The sequence below is a fragment of the Delphinapterus leucas genome, chromosome 11 (assembly GCF_059928025.1).
Source record: "Delphinapterus leucas isolate spDelLeu-1000000601 "Yukka" chromosome 11, BTC_Dleu_Yukka2, whole genome shotgun sequence".
NCBI classification, from domain to species: Eukaryota; Metazoa; Chordata; class Mammalia; order Artiodactyla; family Monodontidae; genus Delphinapterus; species Delphinapterus leucas.
The window spans coordinates 101,923,548-101,949,846 of NC_143139.1; the positions used below are offsets into that span (position 1 = coordinate 101,923,548).

The 26,299-nt window shown below is 58.1% G+C and overlaps 1 protein-coding gene across 1 annotated transcript; it reads right to left on the reverse strand.

The window, feature by feature from the left end:
- Positions 1 to 1,973: 1,973 nt before the first annotated feature.
- On the reverse strand, positions 1,974 to 25,418 carry IL17REL (interleukin 17 receptor E like). The gene is made up of 16 exons (XM_089921498.1): positions 25,254 to 25,418; positions 21,500 to 21,527; positions 8,057 to 8,206; positions 7,777 to 7,886; positions 7,388 to 7,502; positions 7,102 to 7,146; positions 6,709 to 6,845; positions 6,520 to 6,591; positions 6,384 to 6,438; positions 5,697 to 5,860; positions 5,584 to 5,628; positions 5,241 to 5,298; positions 4,907 to 5,073; positions 4,645 to 4,725; positions 4,393 to 4,450; positions 1,974 to 3,186 (listed from the first exon to the last, which is right to left on the reverse strand). The coding sequence occupies exons 1-16, from the start codon at positions 25,353 to 25,355 to the stop codon at positions 3,161 to 3,163; spliced, it is 1,413 nt and encodes a 470-aa protein (XP_089777624.1). The 5' UTR covers positions 25,356 to 25,418; the 3' UTR covers positions 1,974 to 3,160.
- Positions 25,419 to 26,299: the final 881 nt, after the last annotated feature.

Consider the following 26,299-nt stretch of genomic DNA (forward strand, 5'->3'; position numbering starts at 1 on the left):
TTCCCGGGCCAGGGCTCGAACCCGTGTTCCCCGCACTGGCAGGCGGATTCTTAACCACTGCGCCACCAGGGAAGTCCGACTCACTGGGTTTTAATTGTTGGTCCACCAGCTCCATCTCCTTCCTGTCTTGGCGTGAGACCCAGCCTGCCACTCTGCCCCCAAGACCATCTCCTTCCCTTAACCTGCTCCAATTTTTCTTTCTGAATAAACCTTTTATGTCCTAGATAATTTACTCTTTTTTTTTTTTTTAATGTTTATGCCTCTCTTCTCTGCCTTGGGCAGGGATCTTTGTCTGTTTTGTTCACTGACGGAGTGATACCCAGAAGGCCCTACAGAAGCACTGGCGAACAGAGGCAGCTCAAACTTACCACGTGCAAACACCAGCTCCTGCTGCTACATTTCCGTCCCAGCCCATGGAGCCCCACCTCCAGACACTGAGGAACGTTGGTCTATTTGACTCGTACCCCCGTATCCAAGCCAGGGCACCCCATGGCCCCACCTGCCTGCCACAGCCCCTCACCTGTCCATCCTGTTAGAACCAGACTCACGCGTTGCCGGGACCACACTCCTCTAAATGGCAGCCCTTCCACACTTCCTATTTGCTTTCCTGGGCCCCTTCTTCCCACACTGGCACTGGGCACCCCGTTATAAGTTACATATTCAGCTGTTTGTGGTCTGTCTTCCCCAGGCAAAGGTCCGCTCCAGGTAGGGTGGCCGATGGCCCTGTCTGCCTGGGGTTTAGGGCTGAAAATCCTGACCTGAGAAGCCCCGCAGTTCAGGGCAGACCCAGGTATTTCCCCTGCTCCGGGGCCAGTGCTGTTTGTTATTAGTGCTGGGACAGGGTGGCACCCAGTGGGTGCTCAGTACCTGCTTAAGGAATGAATGAGGGAATGAATGAGGTACACAGATGTCCAAAGGCTCGTCCCAGTTAAGCTGTGAGCCCTGGCGGGGGTGACCCTAGTCATCCCTCATCCGGGGCCCGAGTGCATCAGCACGTTTCTCCGGGGCAGGGGTGAGGATGGGGTTTCCCGCTGGCGGGCGGGGGGGGCCAGTCTTACTTGGTCCATGGCCAAGGCTGTGGGCCTGCTGGGCCATGGGGCTCTGGATGTGGTTCCAGATCCTGATGTGGAGGTGGGATGTAAGGTCCAGCTCAGAAGCGGGTGCTGAGTGCCGCCACCACTTGGTGACGGCACGCACTGGACAGTGGGGCAGCTGGGACCAGAGCGTGTCCCTCCCCTCCCCGTCCCCGGTAGCCCTGCACACCCTTAGTCCTGGGGAGGAGCGCGGCCGCTGCCTCTGTGTGGGCCTCTGTTTCCGCCCTCTGGGGTGGCCAGGGTTGCTGAGGAGTCTTGGGGGAGCCTGCTTCCGGTCAGTTCCCCGCAACCCCCCCCAGCAAGTCCGCCCTCCCAGCCCCAGGCGGCCAGGATTCCTGGGGTGGCCCTGGGTCCCGCTGGGGTCTGGTCCAGGCATGGGAAGCAGGAGCTTGTGGGACGGGGAGAGGGGGCCCCAGCCAGAGCTGGGACCTTGGTCCCCCACCCTCCCGGGTGCCTTGATGGGGAGGGGACACCTGGGGCAGACAGGGGTCTCCACAGGGCCCTTGGGCAGGGGACCGGGCCTGGCTGGGGTAGGGGAGTGGGAGCCTGGGGCTCGAGGGGTGGTGCAGCCCCTGCCAACTGTCAGGGGGCGGGCCTGCGGGCTGAGTGGGCGCCTGGTGGCCCTGACCCACCCGTGGGTGCCACTCTCCCCCCCACCCACGGGGGCGGCTGTGGGGCTGTTGGCGTTCCTAGCCTGGGGATGTCCTGCGATACAGGCGGGGCTGTACGTGGCGGAGGGCGGCAGGCTCCACCCGTGTCCGTGGCTCCACCCTCGCCCCAGCTGCAGTCCTGACCTCCATCCTGTTTTAGGAGGTATACCCAGGCCCGTGGTCCTCCCAACCCCACCCTAAGGGCCACCTTGCCCTGCAGACCCCATCTCTGTCCTCAAGGAAAGAGGCGAGCCAGGTGGACAAGTGTTTACTGAGCGAGGGGCCATGCTGGCTTTGCCTGCCCCCCTAGTCGGCTGGGGGCAGCAGGCCCCATTGAGAGAGGGATAGGAGAAGGCCCGGTGGACTGTGTCCGGCTGAAGGAGGGACAGCCCAGCCAGGGCCTGGGTGTAGGGGCACAGACGCAGACGCAGCGCAGCTGACATCCAGGGCGGGGCCTGGATGCACCGTGGTCTCGTGGAGGTGACTCCAGACACAGCTCGGGAGGCGTGGCCCGGTGGTCCTTGTGAGCCGGCAGGAGGGTCCTGGGAGGGCAGACCCAGCCGGCCAACTGCTGGGTGACCCCTGGCCTGGGACACGGAAGTGACACTGCAGGGTCAAGGGTCCCCCTGTGGTCCTTGAGCGCAGATGGCACACAGTGGCCCTCAGGGAGTGTGACTGTCTGAGAATGGCTCGTCCTGGCACGTGGCCCCTGAGGCCAATGGAAGCAGCCAGCCCTCACTGGACTGGCCTCGCTGGGGGCCTGGGGAGTGGAAGGTGGTCTGAGCTCTGCGGGGGGCTGGTGCAGGGTGGTGTTCGGGCCGTGGGCTCCCTCGAGCTCTTAGCAGAGTCTTTGAAGGGTCGAGGGAGAGCTGTGTGAGGGACACTGGGGGGCCAGTGAAGGCCCAGCCTGGGCAGCAGGGGGCCACCGGGTATGTGGAGCCCAGCCATTGTGGGCATGTCCCGGCCCCCAGACCCGCCCAACTACAGAAGGGGCGCGGCCACACTCTGCACTTCAGAGAACACTGTCCTCAGGACCAGAGGTGCAGGCCGTGCCCCCGGTTGTCCAGAGGGAGCCGGGACCATGCTGCGATGGGGCAGGTCAGGGGCTGGGCCACCCGGGGAAGGGCGCATCCCACCCAGCCGTTCTCTTGGACCCCACCGGGGGATTCAGAGGGGCTGAAGGTCCTTTGACTGGAAGCCCCGGCATGGCCCAAGGGCCCGCGGGAGCCGCAGGCCTCTGGAGAGCTGAGGCACATAGGTGGCACGGTCTGGGGCCAGGTGAGACCCGCCGCACCGCCTGCTCTGAGGCCCAGCCTTCACAGTCAGAGGCTTGGCGTGCCCAGGCGTGAGCTGCCACTCACCACATCCCAGCAGTCAGGCCCTAGCACTTGCTTCTTCCTGGTGAGACACCTGGCCTCAGGCTGCTGTCCCCTGGGTGGCAGCTGGAGAGACAGGAATGGGGGGCTGGCTCAGGTGGCCCAGTGCCACCCTTGTCTGGGGGCACGGCCACCCCCAGCCCAGCCCTGCCTGTGTGGTGGAAGGCGGGAGAGGGGTCCGAGACCCCAGTCGCTCAGGGTGCACTGCCCAGTGCAGCCAAGCCAGTGCCCGTGCGGCAGGCAAGTGTCCCGTCTCCGGGGGAGTCCGCCCAGACCCCAAGGGCAGTGTGCCCCCCGGCGCCTACCACTTGAACCGGGCCCAGTCACTCTCACTGCTTCCTGGGACTCTGGGACTCGCCCAGCATAACGCTGGGGCTCCAGCCGTGGCCCCAGGCCGGCCACCGGGCCACCCGGCTGGCGGGTATCAGAGCCCCAGTCCAGACATGAGGCCCCCAGGGGTGGCCGTCACCCCTTTGACCTGTGATCTGCTGGAGGTGACCTTTGCTGGGGAATGGGACCCAGACTCGGCTGAAAAGCTCTGCTGGGTCAGGGAGTGGGGGGCAGTTGGGGGATACAGGCGTGAGGAGCCTCCGCGGGCCCCGGGGCATTTCCCGAGGGAAGGCGGGCAGGACTGGGGCTGTCCTGGAGTTGCTGTGACTCAGCTGAGTTCAGAGGCCATTCAAGACCTACCCAGCTGCCCATGTGCAGAAAGGGCCGCGAGAGCCCTGGGCACCGGAATGCTCCCCCCACGACCAGGGTGTCCACTCTCCACAGCTACCAGGAGAGGTTCTGTGCTTGCAGGTGGCTGTGCCTGCTCGTCACTCACCCTGCGCTGGTGTCACCCCTCCCACCTCTCCCCCCAACTGCCCCCCCCCCCCACCCCCGGGCAGGAGCCACCCTGCTGGGCCACACCCAGGCCCTGCAGGGTTAGGCTTATCCGTGGCTGGCTGGGCGAAGGGTGGGCTGGGGACGTCGCGTTCCTGCACAGTTGGAACCAGAGCCCTGATTGGGGTCGGAGCAGTCAGGGAGGAGACGCAGCGCACCTGGCACCGTGGGACCCGGCTGAGTGCTTGGAGGCTCTGGGGCGGGCTTGACCGCCCAAGTCAAGGCGCCTGCCGAGCCCCAGTCTCCTGTACCGTGCGCCCCGCCCCCACTCCAACATGGGAGACGGGGCTCCCGGGGCCAGTCTGGGGTCTAGCCCTTGCCTCTTGCAGCCCCCCGAGGGCCTGTCCTCCCTGCCTCCTCTGGCTGAGGCCTGGGCCCAGCGCTCACCGCACTGGAGGTCGCACAGCTGCTGGGGGGCGGAGAACTGGATGTCCGTCCTTCTGCCCTGCAGGCCGGGTTCGAAGGCAGCGAGAGCGGGTCAGCACAGCCAGCAGCCGCTCCCTGAGCCCCGCCCGCATTCCCCAGAGGCACTGGCTGGAGGGACTGTGTAGCTGGAGGGGCCCCCAGGGCAGCTCTGGGGAGGTGGGGGCTCCCCTGAGGTCTGGGAGTGGAGGAGGTGGGCAGGACAGCACCACCCACCTGGATGCAGGTGCCGGGTGCGCAGGCCTGGTCCCCGGGAATATCCACAAAGGCCACCACAGGGTCCTCTGTGGGGTCACCCTGGGCGAGGGAGGGGTAGGTCACGGGCAGCGGGGGTGCAGACCAGGCTCCTCTGCGTCCCTGCGGAGCCCTCGAGTCAGCCCTCTCAGCACCCTCCCTGCCAGGGCTGGCTTGGGGACTCTGAGGAACTGAAGGGTCAGCACACTCCCCCGCCAGGTCCCCAAGACGGTGCCCACCACACCCAGCTCACCGCAGGGATGGGGGTGGCCTGGAGCACCCGGCGGCACGCGGGGGGCCACGTCTTCCCTCGGTGACACAGGCACACCTGGAAGTGGGCAGGGCTGGGCGAGAAGAAGGCCACCCGGAGGTGGCCCGGAGCGGGTGCCAGCTGGACAGTCATCTTCCAGGCTGCGGGGGGCAGGGGTGAGGCCCAGCACGCCACCCCACAAGTGACCAGCACCCTGTCGTCTTGCCCGCCCGACCAAGAGGCATTTACACAAGCAAAGGACCTTCTTTGCTGCGGCCGCCCTGCGACGGCCCCAGCCGGCCTCCCTCCCGCCCCGCGGGGGGCTCACCTGGGAAGCGCAGCTGCTCAAAAGGGCACCTCACCGGGAAGCCCAGGCTCGTGGAGAACTGCAGGGAGGCCGAGGGACGGGGTGTGGCCGCGTGTGCAGGGACGGGGGACGGGTGGGGGGCCGGGACAGGCGGGCCTCCTTCGTGGCCCTCTGGGACTGGTTACACTCCCCCCGCCCCGCCCCCATGGGACCAGGAGGGGGTCAGAGGGGCCACTGAGTAGCTGGACCCCAGGGCTGGGCAAGGCACAGGGGGATATGTGGCTGCGGGCCCCTCCCCTGGCTCCTGGGCGCCCTCCCCAAGCCCTGGTAGTGCACGAGGCGGGCTGCGGACTGGCCCACTCACCTTCAGGCAGAGCTGGGGCTGGGTGTCCACAAGAGGGTACTGCACCTGAGGGGCGCGCAGGTCAGGGCCCTGGCCGCCCATCCCCGCCCCATCCCTGCCTGGGGGGCACTCACCCTGCTGTGTGCGGGCCGGCCGGACTGCTCCAGCTCCAGGCACTGGGGTCCTGGCCCTGGGCGCCAGCACAGACTCACACGGCCACTCATGGGACAGGCAGGCTCCCAACTCAGCTCCTGGCTCCCCGGGTGGTAGTGGATGGCGTCCCACAGTGTCTCCGTGTCTGCAGGGACCCTCCCCCAGGGCTGGCATCAGCTGGCACTACCCCAGCCGCCCGTGGGCCACGGGACCGAGCACCTGCTAGAGTAACCATCGGGCTGGCCCAGGACCCAGGTGCCTTCTCTCGGGGGCTCTGGGCCTGACCCGAGTCTGTGTGTGTGTTCTGTGAGCACCCTGCACCCCTCCGGGAGCCCCTCCCGGCAGCCTGGGCTCTTCCAGGTGGCCTGGCTGCAACACGTGCGTGCTAGTGCACCGGCCGACACGCGCTCTCCTGCACGCTCACGTCCACGCGCAGGCTCTGCCGCCTCGGAGGGCTTGCCCGGAACACACTTGGCTGCCTGCCGTCCGAAGCAGGCTCAAGGGCTGAGGCTGGGCCTGCCCCCCCGACCCCGTCTCACCCCCGCTCGAGTCAGCCGTCCCAGCTGGACAGGCCAGCCCCTACCCTGCTGGGCACCTCTGACCCGCCCATCTCCCACCCTTCTCTCCTCGCTCCCCCCTCCTTCCCCCTGGCACCACAGGGCACTCGCCATCTTCGAAGGGGCAGGTCTGGATCCGCACGGCGTCAGGCGTCGCAGACCAGCCCTGCGGGAGGGACTGGGGTTAGCGCAGGGTCTGCCCATCCTTTTGTCCACTCCCGGCTGTCAAGGCCACATCCTTACTGACCTCAAGGCACAGGCACGACAACTCTTGTTTGTAGGGCAGAGAGACCCTCCGGGAGACCCCGTTCGCTGTCACCTGCAGGGGAGCGAAGGCACCGTGGGCGGGCGGCAAGCGAGGACCAGAGGCGGGGGCGGGGCTGGGGCGGGGCTGGGGCGGGGCTGGGGTGGGGCCGGGCCGGGGCGGGGGGCTCACTCGCACTGGGGCGCCCGCGTCTTCGCAGGTCAACCACTTGAGGCAGAGCCGCACGTAGTAGTCGGGGCCCCCTGACTCTGGCACCTGTACCAGAATGACCTTGCGGCTGCGGTCCACCGAGTAGGAGAGCTTCCCAGCTGTAGAAGGGAAGCAGGTGAGGTCACGCTGGGGCCAGAGGTCACCAGGCACAGGGCTCCCTTGTGCTGACACCCTCCAGGTGGTGACCCCTGCCAGACCCAGGTATTTTGGGAGTCGCCCACCTGAGGACCCATCATGATTTCCCGAGTGGGGAGGGCAGAAGATCCCAGTGGGAGGCCCGTGGGTGCCTGCCATCACCTGAGAGTCTTCCCAGGAGCCATGGGGCCCAGGTCCCACCCGGGGAGGGGGCCTCACCAAAGCAGTCGGGCACGTTCCTCCCTACGTCCTCATCTGCGCAGTCTGCGAACGACAGAGGCAGTGTTGGGCCCAGCCCGCTCTGCACCAGGGGCCGCCCCCCAGCTGGGCCTCTGCCCGTGTGGTTTCCAGAAGGCCTTCCTCTCCAGGGAAACGGAGACGCTGAATTAAGCCAAATGCACTGCTGGGAGCCGTCCAGCGTGGGGCCCTGCCCCCTGCCCTGGGTGAGTCCCGCCCTGAATCAGTCCTGGGAAGCTGGATGGCAGCTGTGCTCGCGCCGGCCCACCTTCCACATGGTACCGCTGGTCCAGCTGGACCCCGCAGAAGTGGGGGACAGTCCTCAGGGTGACGTAGAGGCTCTGGGCCACGCTCACCTCAAAGCAGTCAAAGTGCACCTGGAGCTGGGCAGGGACGGGTGGGAACTGGTGGAGCTGGGACCTCTGTCCGCCCACCCCTGGCCAGGCCAGTTCCACACCGCACAGCTGGAACCCAGGGTCTGGGGCAGAGGAGGAGGGGCACCCATTCCTTGGGCCTGGGGTGGCAGAGCCCCAGGACGGTCTATGGATCAGGTGGCCAAGAGGGGAGGGCAGCCGGGAGCAGGCCAGGGGACAGGTGCAGCTGCCCGGCACCGGCTTGGGGCTGGACCCGCAAGTCCGGGTCAGACCCTAGTCTCACCTGCTGCCCCACCTGCAGCCGGCGGGAGGCCCTGGGGACCCGCACGCTCTGGCACTGTGTCTCCTGGGTGTCCAGGCTCATGGAGCAGGCCTCCAGGCCCCGCAGGCCCTCTGGGTGGAGGGAGGGGCCGGCAGAGGTGTCAGAGCCCTTCCCTCCCCTCCTCTGTGAAGGGCAGTTAGCAGGGTCTCCCTGGCCCACCCCACCCCCGGCTTGTCACGGGGATTAAAGGAGCCCTGAGCCCACCACCACACTTCCTGGGTGTCACCACCATCATGGTCACCATGCAGCGTGAGAGAGGCCTTGACGCGCAGGAACAGGGAGCAGCCGTCGTGGGGGACACACTTCATGGCAGTGGAGAGGGTCAGGGCCTCCAGGACGGACCCGGACATGGACGTGGGGGGCTTGCGGCAGAAGCTGTTGAAAATATTTCCTGGGGAGGGGAGAAGGAGGGTGAGTACCACGGTTCCCAGGGCCTGGGTAAGGCTCTTTGGGTGGTGGGGTGGGGGTGGGGGAGGGGTGCTCTGGGGCTGCACAGTCGCGGGGAGAGTCCTCCCTACTTGCCCCAGTGCAGTCAGGGAACCAGGCCCCCGGTGAGTGGTGGGCCACCCTGAGCCATGCTCAGAGATGGCCACTGGGCGCCAGGAGTGGGCCCCCGCCTGGCCAGCAAGGGGGCAGGGGAGCCCCCTTCGGCAAGCTGGCGGGTCCCACGGACAACAAAGATGGGCAACAGCAAAGGTGTGCTGGGGGCACGGGGGGCCTGACCTCAAGGGCACTGCCGCCTAAAGCCCTGACCGCCGGCAGGCGGCTGCACCGGCCCAGGTGGGCCTGGCCCCGACGGCCTCGGTCAGGGCACTGGAAACTGCGGCCGGACCAAGTGCTGTGCAGGGAGCTGGGCTCTCACGTTCAGGCGCTGGGGCCGAGCAGTATCTTCGGCCTTGGCTCTGCCAGATTTGCAGGCGGACGCTTCAAGTTCGGGGAGGGGCGTTGGTTCCATGGGAGCCACCACACCCCAGGGGGCCCCGCGCCCCATGGAGTTGGCAGTCCAGGTTCTCTGCTGCACTCAGGGCCGTGGCGTTCACGCCTGGTGACGTGTCAGACTGGGGAGTAACCCTGGGCAGGACAATGTGGCCAGGAAGGGGAGGTGTGTGTGCTCAGTGGTGCCTCCAGGGGGCCCGGGCCCCAGGCAAACGCCGGGAGCATATCAGGAAGACCAGCTTCTTGGACTGACAGTCAAGGGGAAGTAAAGGACAAAAATGCCGGGAGGAGAGGGGACACCGGTGGGACCAGGTGGAACTGTTGAATGCACGTGATGGGCGGGAAGCAGAGGCCGAGGGTGCACCAAAGGCTTCCTCACTGCAGAGAAAGTGGAGCAGGAATGAGGCATCCCCACGGACCACGGTGGCTGACCACTGAGACCCTGGAGAAGGGGGGGCAGAGGCACCGCGGCTGAGACACGGACGGACGCGCTGGCCCATCACTCAACAGAGCCCCGACTGGACCGTATCAGAAACAACTCAAAGAGGCAGCAGGAACTACGAGGTCTGAAATGTTCCTGGGAAAGAAACCCAGTGCTGTGGATCCCACTGTGGCCAAGATGGGGTCACAGGGGTCAGATTTTCCCTCGAGCCTGAAGCAGCCTGGAAACCAGACAAGATACAGTCTCAAGACAGCGGACGTGGGGAAGGACAGACGGCCATGCCCGAGGGACGGGGACAGACGGCGATGCCCGAGGGACGGGGACAGACGGCCATCAGGGGGATGGGGACAGATGGCCATGCCCGAGGGCTGGGGACAGACGGGGGAGCCCAACGAGGGCCCTGCTGTCTTGAGAGCCTTTCCAGGCTGTGGCAGAGGGAGGGGGAATTTGGGACCCCTGACACCCTCCCGAAGTGGAGAAATGGGGCAGACGGAAGTGGCCAGAGTTTGCAGGATGAGCGCAAGAGGAGGGATGATGCAGAGAGAGCAGGGGAATGCGTGTTCGGCAGAGAGCGGATGAGCACGTGGACGTGAGGGGCTGCAGGAAGAGGAGAAGCCCAAGGGGTTTGCGGGGACAGCATCCTGTCCGCACCCGGGGCCAGGACTATCCCCATTCCCAGCCAGACTGGGGACTTCGTGACTCACGGGGCCCCGGGTACACTGTATGCAAGAGTCTTGCTTCTGTAGGAGAATAACTAGCCTTAGATGGAGCACTGCTCTGGCCTTGCCTAACAAATCTTAAAGACCCCCAAAGGTTAACCTGTTTCTAAGGAACTTAACTGTATTTCAGAAATGGCTCAAGAATATTTGTATGGATAAAAGTATATATCCGGCACACAACAGGTAAAAATCACCATGTCTACCATATAATAGAAAATTACAAGCCATGCAAAGAATCAGGAAAACATAACCCAGAATGAGGGGAAAAATCAAATAAAACCGACAGAGATGTTAGGATTAGTAGACAGGAACATTCAAACAGTTACCGTAACTGTATTCCACATGTTAGACATGAAAGATATTAAAAAAAACCCAAATCCAACTTTTAGGGATGAAAACTACAGTGCCTGAGATGAAAAATACAACAGCTGGTTTAATAACAGATTAGCCATTGGAAAAAAACACTGGAGAACTTGACATAGCAATAGAAAACATCCAAAAGTAGATGGAGAGGGATTGTGGCGATGGTGAAGGTGTGTTGATGGTGATGGTGATGACAATGATGGCAATGATGGCGGTGATGGTGGTGATGGTGACGATGATGGTGATGGTGACAGTGGTGAGGAAATAATAGAACAGAGCACTGGGGAGCTGTAGGACAACTTCAAGTGACCTAACGTATGTGTGGTTAGGGGGAATGGGGGAATGAAAAAAACTTGAAAAAATGATAGAAAATTTTCAAACTTGGTGAGAACTATAAACTCACAGATGCAAGAAGACTGATGAATGATAAGAAATATGAAGAAATTACACGGCACACCAGGATCAGTTTGCTCAAAGCCAGTGGTAAAGAGAAAACTGTAAAAGCCACCAGAGGAAAAAAGACATGTGATGTGCAGAGGAACCGAGGTAAGGAAGGCGCAGAATTCTTTTTGGGAGCAACGCAAGTGAGAAGATGATGGGGACAAAGACCCTGCAGGACTGAGAAACAAGCCCCGCCCGCCTAGCATCCTATCCCTGCCCACATATGCATGACTGATTCTCAGCAAACATGCTGGGAACTCAGCGGGAAAAGGGTAGTCTTTTCAGCAAATGGTGCTGGGTCAACTGGGTGTCCCCAGGCAAACGATGCGCTTCCGTCCACACCTTTCACGACATGCAAAGTTCACCTAAAATGGACTGTCAACCTCAATGTAAAACCTAAAACTACAGAACTTTTAAAAGAAAACACATTTTTATTCAATAAAAATCTCTGTGACCTTAGGTAAGGCAAAAAATTCTTAGATACAACACTGAAACCGTGACCCATAAGAGAAAAAAATGAATAAATTGGATTTCATCAAACTTTAAAACTTCTGCTCTTTGAAAGACCCTGGTAAGTAGTGAAAAGATAAGTCAGAGATTGGGGGGAAATATTTGCAAATCATGCACCTGCTAAGGAACTTGTGTTCAGAATCTATAAAGATCTTTCCAAATTCAATGATAAGGAAACCAACAACGCAATATAAAGTGGGTGCCTGTCTGTCCTCAATGCAGGAGGGGCGGACTGGGGGAGGGGGCCGCAGGCTTCCACCATCCTCCCCCCAGACTGATGGAGGTTTAAAAACTAATAAAGCCAGCGAGTAGTTGGTCTGCCTTTTTTTATCAACATGCTCTGGCAGTTCTAAACAGTGTTGGTGATAAAATCTTCCCCGTTGGTGGAAGATCTAAATGATGGCCTGCCCCCAGCCTGGCCCCCAACTGCATCCTTCGCCCACTGTCATCTTGGGGCTGATGTACCTAAGGTGTGGGGTCAGATGGATGACTCAGAGGGGGACAGCACCCCAGGGCAGTGGCTGGAATCGGAGGAGAGGCCACCTGCAGGAGGCAGCTGAGTCCCTGTCTGGCCACAGGGGCCAGTGGTCAAGCCCGGTGGGTTAGTCACATAACGTGGCGGCGAGGAGGACTGTGTCCCCAAGCCTGACGCTTCCTTGCTCTGAGGGTCATCCTTAGAGCTCGGTGTGCAGCCCTCTCAAAAGAAGCGATTGTGCTTTAGAATTCTCTCTCATGTGTGTGAAAACTTCCTCCTCTGTGCAGAAAGTGAGAAGTCTGCAACTTTTGACCTTTTCTGGAAAAAAACAAAGACCTTCCAGCCAAGCAAGGAAAGGATCAGAGCCGAAAAAAAAGGTAGAGCCATAGAAGAGCATGGTGACCATGGGAAATGAGGAAATACATAGTTAAGTATAATGGATGCGAAGGAGAAGTCACTTGTTGTAAATAAATGAATAAAAATAAGAACAGGCTCTTGTCCCAAATTAAGCTCACAAAACAGGAAAGAGTATATAGAAGAAAGTGAGGCAGGGGACTTCCCTGGCGGTCCAGTGGTTAGTGCTCCGCGCTTCCACTGCAGCGGCTGGGGTTCAATCCCTGGGGAACTAAGATCCTGCAAGCCATGCAGCGCGGCCAAAAAAAAAAAAAAGTGAGGCAGAAACACTAAATTATTTCTGGTTCAAAATGGAGAAAATAATTCATTGCTACTGTGTGGAAAGAATTGTGAACCCAAAACTCATCATACATACTTACAGAGAAGTAAATATATTTGGTCTTATTTAGAGAGGCTTCCTAAAAGAAGACCTGACAGCTGTATTTTAAAAAGGAGAAATATGAACTCAAAAGGAAGAAGTGGGTTACGAAAGGAACAGTGAACACAGGAATGGGTAGAACACGGTGGTGAATTTAAATTCATGCTGGGAGGGCAGCAGGAGAAAGGAGGACTCCTGTCTGTTTAAAAACAAGTTGCGGGCTTCCCTGGTGGCGCAGTGGTTGAGAGTCCGCCTGCCAATGCAGGGGACGTGGGTTCGTGCCCCGGTCTGGGAAGATCCCACATGCCGCGGAGCGGCTGGGCCCGTGAGGCATGGCCGCTAAGCCTGCGCGTCTGGAGCCTGTGCTCCGCAACGGGAGAGGCCACAACAGTGAGAGGCCCGCGTACCGCAAAAAAAAAAAAAACAAAAAAAAAAAACAAGTTGCGAGTTCCATTTCCCACCCTACGGTAGCCCACGCTGTTTGGACCAATTCTACTGAAAACAACTAACAATGCTGGAGGAAAAAAAACATACATGTAAAAAAACTTCTTAAAAACCTGTGAGAGGGCTTCCCTGGTGGCGCAGTGGTTAAGAATCCGCCTGCCGATGCAGGGGACACGGGTTCATGCCCCGGTCCGGGAAGATCCCACATGCTGCGGAGCGGCTGGGCCCGTGAGCCATGACCGCTGAGCCTGCGCGTCCGGAGCCTGTGCTCCACAACGGGAGAGGCCACAACAGTGAGAGGCCCGTGTACCTCAAAAAAAAAAAAAAAAAACCTGTGAGAGCTGATAAAGAATCAGGATCATCAGTATAAACCCCGAGGAAGGGCAGAGGGACGCAGAGCACAGGAAGCCGCGTTCCTGGGCGTCTCCCAGCCCGGACGCTGAGGGCTCCAAGTGTACGGCCCAGACCAGGGGATCCCAGGGCTGCCCCGTCACGGTGAGGGGAATCAGGAGAAACCTGCCCCCTCCCCGAATCCTGGGGCGTGGTGGGAGGGCAGGGGCAGTGGAGCTTCCTGGAAAGCCCACAGCCTCCGTGGGCCTGGGTGCTGGGTCCCGGCCCTGGTCTGCACCCCCAGGAAGATCCAAGAAACTTCAATCTATGACTTAGTTAGAAATGGTCCTGATAGTCACATGTCACTCCTGGGTGCCACTCAGAAACAAAGGGGAACCTGGTCTGGGGGAAGGCGCCTACATCCTAGGCTGTGGGGAAGGCATCATTTCTCAGGGGCATGGAGCAGCCTTTTTTTTTTTTTTGGCCACATCCCGTGGCTTGTGGGATTTTAGTTCCCCAACCAGGGATCAAACCTGGGCCCACGGCAGTGAAAGCACGGAGCCCTAACCACTGGACCGCCGGGGAATTCCCTGGAGCAGATATATTTCGTGATAAACAAAGTTGCTGGGGAAACAAAGCACCAAGAGAAAGAACCAGCAGAGACATGCCATGGACGGGTCCATGGAGTGCTACAACAGGTCGGACACAGACTGCAGACCAACCTGCTAAAAGGATAGGCTTGAAAATATGTGCAGGGGAAAAAACTATAAAGAGGGACCTAGCACGTTTGAAAGAAACAAATAGAATTTCTGGAAACAAAACCCACAGAAACAGAAATTAAAATATGTGCAGGGGAAAAAACTATAAAGAGGGACCTAGCACGTTTGAAAGAAACAAATAGAATTTCTGGAAACAAAACCCACAGAAACAGAAATTAAAATATGTGCAGGGGAAAAAACTATAAAGAGGGACCTAGCACATTTGAAAGAAACAAATAGAATTTCTAGAAACAAAACCCACAGAAACAGAAATTAAAAAGCAATACATGGTTTGGAGAGCAGGTTGGACATCACTGAAGAGAGAATTAGTGGGAGAAAGATCACAGTGGATGATACAGAAATCAGCAAAGAGACAAAGGATGGAAAACGCAGAAGGGAGACTGAGAAATAGGAAGAAAGATGTGAAATGTCTGAGGTGTGTCCATCGAGGTTCCAGAAGGAAAGGAGAGGATGGGGCAGAGGCAATATCTGAGATGATGGTTAAATTTTCTAAGGCTTACACAAAAGTAAAAGTATAAGCTGACCCCACTTACGAATATAGCTGCAAAATCCTAAATAACATTTTAGCAAATTGATTTAATAATATATTAAACATGACCAGATAGGAGTTGTTTTAGGACTGCAGGTGTGGTCAACATTAGACAATCTATCACCTCATTAAAAAGATTAAAGGAGGAAAATTGTATGAGTATCTTTATAGACACAGAAAATTTTCATAAAATTTAACACCTACCCATGATGAAAGAAGGTTTATCAAACTAGGAAAAGAAAGACACCTTGTCTAGATGGAGGGCATCTCCTCCAAACGCCCAATAAACCTAATACTTAATGGTACGTTTTTGGGAATCATTGCTATTTAATATCAGGACTAAGACAGTGGTTCCCCATTCAACATTGTCCTGGAGATTTGAGCCACTTCCATAAGGACAAAAACAAACGTAGGTTATAAACTGTTATTATTTGCAGAGTATGTGATTATCTATATACAAAAACTTAAGAGACTCAGTGGGAAATCTACTAGAAATAACAAAGAAAGTATAACAAATGTGTGGATACAAGATTAATATACAAAACTAGCATTGCTTTACACCAACAAACACCAACTAGAAAATGTAATAAAATAAGGAACCCATTCATGGATGCTTCAACCTCTGAAGGGCATAAATAAATACTTTGAGGAAGACCTAACTTCCTCAAAGATGGAAAGGCATACCATGTTCATGGTTAGAAGACTCACCTCGGATAAGATGTCATTTCTGACTCAAATTGGTCAATAAATTCAATTGCAATTCCAAGCAAAATGTGTGATATTGTGATTTATATTAAGAAATATATGTTTGGTCTTGGTCCCCATTTCTGGTACACAACTCCTAAAGCTCTTGGAGTTTCCTAAATGATGAGTGATAAAGGTGTCTTTTGTTATCTATAACAAACCTGTTTCAACCACACCTAGTTTGTTAATGAGGTGATTTTTAGAAGCACCTAAGGATGGGGGCTGGTTGCCAGGGGAACGAACCATGGGATTAGAGGGTTGGAACTTTCAGTCCCACCCCCCAGACCTCTGGGGAGGGGAGAGGGGCTGGAGGTTGAGTTCAATCACCAATGGCCAATGATTTAATCAACCATGCCTCTGTAATGAAACCTGCATAAAAACCCAAAAGGACAGGTTCGGAGAGCTTCTGGGTTGATGAACACGGGGAAATGACAAGTCAGAGCGCATGGACACTCCTCATCCTTCCCCATGCCTCGCCCTGGGCGTCTCCTCCATCTGGCTTTTCCTGACTTATATCCTTTGACAATAAACCGGTAATTTAGTAGGTAAAATGTTTCTCTGGGTTCTGTGAGCCACTCAAGCAAATTAATTGAACCTGAGGAGCAGGTGGCGGGAGTCTCCAATTTATAGCCAGTCACTCAGAAGTACTGGTGACACCTGGAGTTTTGACTGGCACCCGATGTGGGGGTGTCTTGTGGGACTGAGCCCTTCACCTGTGGGAACTGAGGCTCTCTCCAGGTAGACGGTGTCAGAGCTGAGTTAATTGCTTGGTGGTGTTGAAAAATACACACACCGGAAAATGCCTGCTGAAATTTTCAGGAAACTTACAGTCAAAAATCCCGATTGAAGATTTGAAGGGCTCAGGGTTGAGTCTCTGGTGGGAATAGACCTGGTGTTGAATGCCTTCGTGTCCTGTCTGGACCTTGGCCATGTTTAATGCCAGCTGTCACGGACGCTCAATTCACTGGGAGACGCAAAATGGTGATATGATAATTCTGTTGGTTTGCTTCCATTTATTAGCTGGAGTAATTGTTCCAAGGGAGCATTTGTAGAAGAAAGGCACGATCAAGGCTTGATTCCTTCCCTTTATTTACCCAATCTTCAAGATGAGTTGGTTCCCTGTCATCCACAGAGACGAACAATTCTTTTTTTTTTTTTTTAAACAGTACCGCTAAGAATGCATGGGTTTAAGTATGGGCTGCAACTCATTGCAGTGCTAACTCTTTTTTGAAGCTCAAACAATACCTCTTGGCTGGTGGGAGCTCCTTCTGGCCTCCATGTACTGCAGACCTGTCACCACCGCCTTTGAGAGCTTCCTCCATCTGGAATGACAAGATGTACATTTTCTGCCCCAGACTGGAAATCAGTCACTTCTCTCCGAAGCCCTGCCTGGTTTATTTTGGTGAAAAATGGTATTTCAAGGCCACAGCACTAGGGAGGCTCATGACTATGAGTTGGTCGTTGTTTCTAGGATTTTTCTGTGGACAGAGCTGCAACGTATTTAAAGCAATACCTCATGAGGTCATACTTAGGTTACCAATTCAGAGTAGAGGTTTTACAGCACCTTTTCTACATGACATCTGCATCTCCTTTCTTCCATGCTTGATTCTCAAGAACACAGGAGAGGATAGAATGAAAATATGTTTTAACTGTCATTTGCTGTACTGCACACACCGTACACGAGTCTGGGTCACAGCACGAACCATCGGGGTGACTGGAAACAGCAGAAACGTGCCTTTGCATAGACTTTTCTCAGTCTCTCCCCATTTTTACACCCTCAGCGTACAGCTGTGAATACCACACTGTCTCCTTTTCCACAGGTAGTCTCAGTTTTGCGAATAGCCCTGTATTAAATTCTCACCCATTTCTGATCTGACCCTCCTGCAGTCTGGCTGCCTGAGGCTTGTTCTCCCGGAGAGTCCCCAGGAGGGGCCATGGGACAATAGTCCGTGAGTCCCCGCCTGTTGTACCTTTATACATGTAGGTCAGTTTTCTTTTATGGAAACATATTTGACGTATAACATTGTGTAAATTGAAGGAGTACGGCATGTTGATTTGATGCATTTATATGTTGTAATAATAATTGTCATTGTAGCAAAGGCACCCCATCAAGTGACATAATTATCGCTTCTTCTTTTGTGGAATAATTAAAATCTAGCCTCTTAGCAAGTTTGGTGATTATAATACAGTATTGTGTCTATATGCACCATAGCTGCATTATAGTTTTGCCGTCCATTTTCTTCTAGCGTTAAAATGTCGCTCTTTGAAAAGTCTGATATACTTTTCTTTCCATTATAAATTGTAAAGCTCTTTTTGCCGAGAGGCCCAAAGATTTTTCTCTTTCCCTTTAAAATCCAGCCATTTTACTAGAATAGCTTTTGATGTGGTATCCAGGACTGGTATTCTCGGGGTCATGGTTTGCCTTTTCAATATCTACTGTCAAGAAAAAAATGTATGTTCTCCTTGAACTGTAGTTTTTCGTGTTTGTTCCGCTGCTTTGGTTTTCTTTGGGGTCTCATATCCTCTGCCCTCCGGACACTCTTTGACTGTCGGTAACATTTACCATTGTTCACACATCATTTTATCTCTTTCTACATTTCTTTTTGATTTTTTTCCTTTCAAGTTTTACTCGTATTCTTTTTTTAAGTTGAAGTAGAGTTGATTTACAATGTTGTGTTCATTTCTGCTGGACAGCAAAGTGATTCAGTTATACGTATAGATACATTCTTTTTTTAAAGTATTCTTTTCCGTTATGATTTATCACAGAATGTTGACTAGTTCCCTGTGCTATGCAGTAGGACATTGCTTTGTGATTTAAAAAAAAATCTCCTTTTCACCTGCTATTTCTCTCAAGGCATTTAATATTGGGTCTATTCACTGCTTCCAATGCAATCTTCATTGATACGATGATTTTTTCCTTTATTTCTAGTCACCTCGTTTCCGAACGTTTCTAATTTTTGTTCACATCGTTCTTTAACGTATCATTTTCTTGAATATTCTAAGCCATTTTGAAATGAACTGTTACACTTGTGGGTTTCAGGATGCTCTTCTGGTGCACTTCCTTTGCCTGTCGGCACATCATTCCATTCCTTCTTTTCTTTTTAATTATCATAACTTGTCTGGAACTTGTCCTTGACAGTCTTCCGTTGCCCACATTTACGTGAATTCAGTTTCCCAGAGCTCTTAGCAGACTTGGTCTGCTTTCCTGACTGCGCAGAGCTCCCTCTGCTGTCACTTTTGGGTAGTGTTTAAAAATGGGGTGGATCGCTGTTGAGTTTCTTAGCTCTTTCCCCCCTTGCCTTCGTACCTGAAGCTGCTCTTTTCTTGCCTCTGTTGTCCTTGATGCCACTCCGAGCTTCTCTGTGCAGGGCCGTCTCCCAAGGGGTCCCTGCACCCATCTGCCGCAGTGGTGGGCAGCCCCTCAGGGGGGTGTGTGCTCCCCAGCGATTCTCACCGTCTGTGGGGTTCAGACACCCCTCCACTCCCTGCTGCACAGACCCCGCTGATGCTCCTGCCTGGGGCTCTGGGGCTCGTCTCTGGGGTCTGGGAGCATGGACCCCACTTCTGTTTTACATCCTCCTTGCTCTTGGGTCTGAGGATTCAGGGAAGCTACAACCACACCATCATCTCCCGGGACAATTTAGGAAAGATTTAGGAAATCTCCCGGGACAATTTAGGAAAGAAAGGAACCAGAGGGGCTTGCCCCACCAGAAATCAGTATCTAGCTGAGCTCCATATGGACTCAGACAGTGTGACCCCGCTCAGGGATAGGGGCGGGTCAGGGAACCGTGCACACAGCGTGGAAATCTGACGGGGTGGGGGGCGTCCAGTACGTGGTGCGGCCACAGCCGGATTTCCAGGTAGCAAAAGATCACACGTGGGTTCCTACCTCACACCATACATGGAGATACATTCTAGATGAATCAAAGACCTAAATCTGAGAAAGAAAACTTTAATACAGAAATATAGGAAATACAGGGAGAAAATCTCTCTGACCTCAGGATTGGGAAGACTTTCTTAAAAGACCCCCCCATATCCACAAAATCCATGAAGGGGGAGGCTTGTAAACATGGCTGCATCAAAACTGAAACCTGTGACTCACACCATGAGGTTGAGACTGAGAAAGTGGAAGGACTCTCTGTGACGCGGGGTGACCACCCCCACACGGTGGCCCAGGGCACGCTGGCCCAGGGCGGGTCAGGCACAGGGGGAGACCACACGGGTCTCAGCGTCATCAGAGACACACAGACTGAGACGGGAGTGGGGGTGGGGAAGCTGTGGCCTCATGAAATCCCTCCCCCATAACTACCAGAACCCACAGATGGCACAGAGCCAGAGAATGGCCCCCGCAGCAGGCAAAGCACACGGACACAGGCCAGAGCATCACCCCAGATGCCGTGGTGTCTCCTTGCCTGGCGACCCCGCTCCCCAGAAGCCCTGCTAGTGGGATGACTCAGCCTCGGAATTCTTGACAAGCCCCCTCTCCCCCGAGTCCAGAGAGAAGGAGGCCGGGTGGGTGTCCTGTATTGTCACGGCTCCGACTGACTGGCGTGCAGGGTAAGGAGTGGGAGGGACGAGACTGCGGAGGCCCCAGGGCTCCCCAGAAGCCCAGGGCCCCTCCCCACACCTCTCCCCGGCCCCCAGGACCCGCCTGCCAAGTTCCCCGTCTCCCCAGCCAGGCCCGGGGCCGTCCTGACACCTAGCCCTCGCACACAGCTCCGTGGGGGAAACACCATGGACCTGCGGTCAGAAGAGAGTGAGAAGCCAGCCTGAGTAACCAGGGGTCTGTAGGGCGCTGCCGAAGTGTGACCAGGATGGAAAGCATGTCAGACGGAGTGTAGGAAAAATTAAAATAAGGATGGAGGAGAGGAAAGACATGGAAGAAAGGAGGGGAAAAGGAACACAGAACGTGGGAGGGAAGGAAACGTCACGGAGGAATAGAGGGGACTCTTCCTCAGGCACCTCCACTGTGACAAGGACACAGCTTCAGCGACACAAGGGATCCGACAGGGGATCACATGGCAGGAGGCTCAGCGGAGCCGTGCCCGCCGAGGACCAGTCAAGGAGCCAGACGACCCCATTTCAGGACAAATAAGTACAGTGAGGACGCAGGAATCAGGAGACGTGGCTGGAAATTAAATTGCTGGCTTGGAACAGTTGAGATCATCATGGCAAAAGCCGTTGAGAAAGAGAAAAATGAATGGAAGCAGGTGATGGAAGGCGGAGGTGACTGAGGTCAGATCAGATGGGAGAACGGGCATCACGGAGCCCGGCTTGGACGAGGGATGGCCTGGGGTGGAGGAGAACCCCGCAGGCCCCTCGGCAGAAATGCCAGGGTGGCCTCGGGCTTCTCACCCTCCGGGGAGAGTCCAGGGACAGAACTGCCGCCGAGTTGATGCTGTTCAACACCCCACAACCGCTGACCGCTGGTCGGACAAACCGGTGACAGGGGATGTTGCCTGGGGTGGGGGCGTGTCCCCGGCTCGGGGCTCAGCAGACTGTGTCATAATCTCACTCCTTAACGTTGCAGGGGTCCTCGAGGAGACAACACCTCTTGAGGTGAAGAAACATTTAAAGTTTAACCATTTCTTTCGTTTTTCCTATTACAGTCAAGTCAAATTAAATAAAGCACTTAGTTTACACGGCATAAGGCAATTTCACCTCTATAAAATATTTGTTATGTTTATCCCACAAACAGTATATTTGCCTACAAAAGTGTCTAGAATAATGTTTTCCTAATGTAAACAATATTTATGTCTATATGGGGGCTTTGGAGCTAGATTATTTGCACTTTCTGCCGTATATATTTTGCATCTCTTATGCCCCTTTTAATGAAATATAGTGTCTGCAAAGACAATAAAGCTATTTTTTAAATGGGATATCATTTTACAATGGGAAAAAATGAAAAAGTGTGATGTGAGAAATTTATTGCAAAGCAATGAATTCCATGAAAACAGGAACACACGATTCCCACATCCAGCAAGCCCACGACCGGGCTTGACGGGGCGCTTGCCCTCCTGCACCAGGTGGTGGGCAGGGAAGGGGGGCGGCGCTCTGCTAGGGGAGGGGCGGTGGCAGTGGCGGCAGCTCTTCCTGCACAGGAGGGAGACCCCGGCCGCCAGGCAGCTCTGGCTCCCGGGAGGGCAGGGTGACGAGGAGCAGAAGGGCAGCGAGTCCCCCTTGGCCTGAGCTGTACTCACGGTTTACGCGGCTCTTGCAGGCGAAGCCCTGTGGACAGAACAGTGAGAGGGGTGGGAGGTCAGCTTGGCTGCCTCTTGTCCCCCGCCCACCCCGGGCCCCGCCCCGGTGTGACCTGGACCCCGTGCACCTTCAGACCCCCCACCCCCTGACCGCACCGACTTCCCGTGCTGGCATCCGCAGCTCCCCCGGCCCCCTTGTGCCCGTGCTGGGTGGGTGCTGGGCGGGTGCTGGGCTTCAGGAAGAAAAGAAAATGGCCAACGATCCCGGCCTCAGAGGAGCTGCCTTCTGAGCCGGGGCAGCCGCACGACGTCAGAAAATGACATTTAACGTCAGCTGTTGAAAAGTGTGGGGGACGATAACCGAGCGGTCAGGAGGGTGAGAGCTGTGACTCTGCCGGGGGTGGCCTCACTGGGTCTGGCCTGGAGACCGCCGGGGAAGGGCAGGGATTAGCCCATGCACACTGCCTCTCCCGCTGGACTGACGGCTTCCTGAGGGGTCGGGATCAGGGACCAGGGGCCAGGCCCAGACAGGGTGGGTGGGGGAAGGCGCCAGGGCCGTGCCCGTGGACCCCACTTTGGTGGGTGGGCTGAGGGGCTCCACGGTAAGCTTGGGAGGATGGGGTCGGCAAGCAGAGTTCTGGGAGCCCGGGGACGGGCACCCGAAGCGGCGGAATACAAGCCAGTAGGGTCGCTGCCCTGGGCCCGGGCTCAGCCGCGGTGGGGGCCCTCTGGGGGCGCCCAGGGAGTAACGACAGCTGGGGGCCCGAGGTAGAGACCCTGCCGGCACAAGTGGGGAGGTGGAGGAGCGAAGGGGGTCTGCTCCTGTCCCTGGGGTTTGCAGGGCAGGCACTACTGGTGGGTCCAGCTCCAGCTCCACCCCCCTTTCTAAATAGCCTTTTCATTTTGGAATAATTTTAGATTTATAGAAAAGTTGCAAAGATAGCGCTGAGGTTTACCCAGTGACGCCCGATGTTAACATCTCGGGTAAGTGGGTGTCACTCTTGGGCGAGCCCCAGACTCCGGGATTCGCCCGTTTCCACCCAGGTGCCTTTCCGCTCCAGCCTTTTAACTGTCACCCCGCGTCCACCCTGTCTTCTGACCACGACATCTCCCAGAGATGCCGACTCGCCCCCTTAGGCCTCCAGACGCACAAACCCCACGGAGGCGACCTGCGGCCCTGCCCACGGCCCTCACGGGTGAGGGGTCTGGCTCCGGGGCCGGCCCAGGGTGGCAGGAGGGCTCTGCTGGACTAAGGGGCTGCACCCACCTGGGTGCCGCGCCCAGAAGGTGACTGGGCAGGTGGACAGAGGGCAGGGCAGCAGCTGGGCCTGGGCCGCAGCCCTGAGTGGAGAAAAGGGGCAGTGGCTTGGGTCCTCGCCCACCCTCCCTCCCTGACACGGCCCCAGATGCCTGGAGCCACCCCCTGGCATCCTCTGTCCTGTGGCCCAAGCCCAGCCCCCTCCCAAGCTGGTAGGAGCTAGAGGGCAGCTGCAGCCTGGCCCAGGGTCACTGCCCGCCCACTGGGGACCTCCTGCTGCCCCTGTGCCTGAGGACCACGCAGCTGTGGCCCCTGGGTTTCCAGTGGAGCGGGGGTGGGCGCGGCCTAGTAGTTGGCCCTTTGGTGCCCGCAACCCCTCTCCTGCCTTGGGGACCAGCGGGGGCAAAGGTCGAGGTCAGAGAGCACCTGTGGATTCCGGCGCCCAGGGACCCTGGCATCTTGGGAGCTGGGGGTGGGGACCCGGCAGAAGCTGGCCCGGGGCCCTGGGGCCCTTTGTGGGGTGGGGCCGGGAGGGAGAAGTGGTCGCCCCACCTCCCCCTCCCCGCCTCTGGGGTTTTCCGTCGGGCTTCCCGGGGCTTCCCAGGGGGGCGGGCGTGGGGGGGGGGTCTGTGGGGAGGGACCCGAGGGTGGGGTCTGGGCCCTGACCCTGCGGCTCCACTGGGTGTGGAGGGCGGGGCCCTGCATGCTGCAGGAGGGGCCCCTTCTGTCTGCCCCACTCCGCCCTGAGGCACCCTGCGGTCATCTGCTCCTGTCCGCCCCACCCTGTGCCATTACTGAAGACCTGCCAAGGCCCAGAACAGCCCTCCTAGGGGCACGATGGGCTGCAGTGGTCTACATGCAGGTGCGGGGGGCACCAGCCGTGCCAGCGGTCCTCTGGCTTCGCCCCACAGAGGCAGCCCCGCCCGCCGCCCTGGGCCTCTGGAGCCCCTCCCGTTCAGACCCCTCCTCCCGAGCTGTGACTCCCCCTCTCCAACCCCCTCCCTTGGCTGCCAGCAGCCCCCAGGCTTCGCGGGCTCTCTGCGTCCCCTGCTCCTCCGCCCTCCTCCTGTAATCCCATGGCCCCAGCCGGGTGCCACGGTGGCTGGAGCTCCACGGCCAAGTGCAAAGTGGGGCCCAGGCCTGGCCGTTCCCGTGGGGGGCAGTGGCGGGGCGGGGGACCCTCCCTCCTTGCCTCCCTCCCCTGGCCTGGCCCTCCTCCTTCTGCCGGGGTCCCTCCCCTCCTCGCTGCCCGCCCCACACCCGGGCCCATCCCACCATGGGGCCGGCCCATCCCACACCCAGCTGCACCAACGCCAGTTCTCACGTCTGACGGGCTTCTCAAATCCCATATTTCAAAAACGAGTTTCCTCCCTGAACCCTTGCCCGCCAGACCCCGTCACAGGAAACATCTCCTCCATCGGCCCAGGGGCTACAGTTACACTTTAAGGTCCATCTTGGATTTCTCCTTCCCTCAAGGTCAAGGGTCCCCTGCCCTGCCAGCTCTACCTCCAAAGTACACCCCAAAGCGGCCCCGTCCCGTTCTCCATCTCCGTGGGGATGGTCCAGGCCACCACCCCTCCCACGTGGGCTCAGCTGTTTCCTCTGCACCCACCTGCTCCCACCAGGAGCCAGACGGACCTCCACCCCCGCCATGGGTCCCTGCACCTCGGATCTGAGCCCAGCCTGACCCCCAGCCACCCAAGCCCGCTCTGTCTATCCGTGAGCTCCCCGGAACCTCTGCTGGACACTCTCGCAGGCCTTGTGGAGCTGCCTTTCCTCCTGACTGGGAGCCAGGTGTCCCCGTGTCCCCCGGGGGGCCCGGCCACTGCCCCTGAGAGGCCCATGAGCCCTCACGCCAGGCTACTGGGTGCTCAGCAGTCACCACCACCTAATCTTGCTTCAGGTGCGTTTCTGCAGGTCCCTGCTGTGGCCACACCTGGAGGAGTGCACACGGCAGGTGCTCCCCAGCCGTCCCAGCGGGCCGGCCGCCAGTCTCGCACCGGGGGACCTCCCGGGACGCGGGCACACTCTGTGGGCAGGTGCTGCCGGATGGGACGCCTCCCAGGGACAGTGAAAGTTCCGGGACACCACCACTTCTGAGCTGCCTCCCGGCCCCGCGGCTCCTTCCCGCCCAGGATGAGCTTGGTACCCGCGGCGTTTCCTTAGCGGGACATCCACACAAGCGCGGACGCCGCCCTGGGTGACTAATCGGGGTCTGTGAACGCAGGAGGGGCTCTCGGACTGCCCCCCACCACGTGGCTCCTCGGAGAGGGACAGGTCACAGGTGCGTCAGCGCCCCTGCCCCTCAGGCTCCTGGCAGACGTTTCCCAGAGCGGCGCTGCGGGGTCAGGCCACCACCTCGTGGGGATCCCAGGCCCCCAGGCCCCCACCACCGACCGCCCCGGGACGGATTCCCTGGCCTGTGCTGGGGTGGGAACAGCTAGTGCCCACCGAGGGGAACCAGGGCAAGAGGAGAGCCTGGGGGGCAGGGCTCACCTGGGAACAGGAGAGGCCGCATTCCGCGACCCTGGGGACGGCCAGGCTCCGGTAAGCGCTCCAGGTCAGGGAGAGGAAGGCGAGGGCTCGCCCAGCCAGCATCTGGACGCGAAGTGACGGCCGGGCAAGGCTAGCAGGATGCCCGTGGCTGCGCCTCGCCCTCTGGCCGCAGCTCAGCCCCGAGACAAGCAGGAGAGAGTCCGCTCCCAGGGGCGGGTGCTGCCCCTCCCGGTGGGCCGGGCACAGCCCGCAGCCTGCAGCTTCCTCCTGCAGGCTCACACTGGCCAGACGCCCTGCTGTTTCCAGGCTGTCAAAGGAGACATCCTGGAACTTTGAGGCTCTGGGGTCTCAGGTAACCACGTTCCCCTGGGGCTGGCTGCGCGCCTGTGTGATCAGGGAGCCGCCTGCCTCCCCCACGGCTCCCGGGTGTCCCCCTGTCTCTCAGGCCCCCGTCCCGTGGTTGGGGGATGGAAGGTGGTCAGGGGCGCTGGTCGTCGAGCTCAGCGGGGCTGGCAGAGGGGTGGGATCCATCCCAGGCGCCTGTCCCCCCAGGGCCGCTGGCGCCAGCCCCAACTCCTGCAAGCCTGGGGACACCCCGAGTGCCCCCGTCACCCATCTGTATGTGAGAGGCTGCCCCCCCTTTGCTGAGCCCTTGCCTAGATATCCCTCACCCCAGAGGGCAGCGCCCCGTGGCCTGTAACTCTGGGGCCTGGCTTCTGCTGGCGGCGGAGCTCTGCTCCTTCCCGTTCGGATCTTCCTGGACAGGGGAGACGTCTCCGGGCAGCGGCTCCCAGCACCCTGTCCGGCCCCAGAAGCCAAGGTGTGGCTCTGGGGCCCTTTGGTATCCTCCCTGTGTCCAGCCCTCTTCCTGCACCCTCTGGGCAGGTGTAAGCACCTCCGGCCTGGGAGGGCACTGTCCCATGAAGGGGGCATGGAAAAGGGTGTACGGCTGGAGAGTTGGGGACCCCCCGCCCCCGTTGTGCTGGCCCCGGGGGCTTGGGCTCTGCTTGAAACCACAACAGGGCACCCCAAGTGTGGAGAGGAGC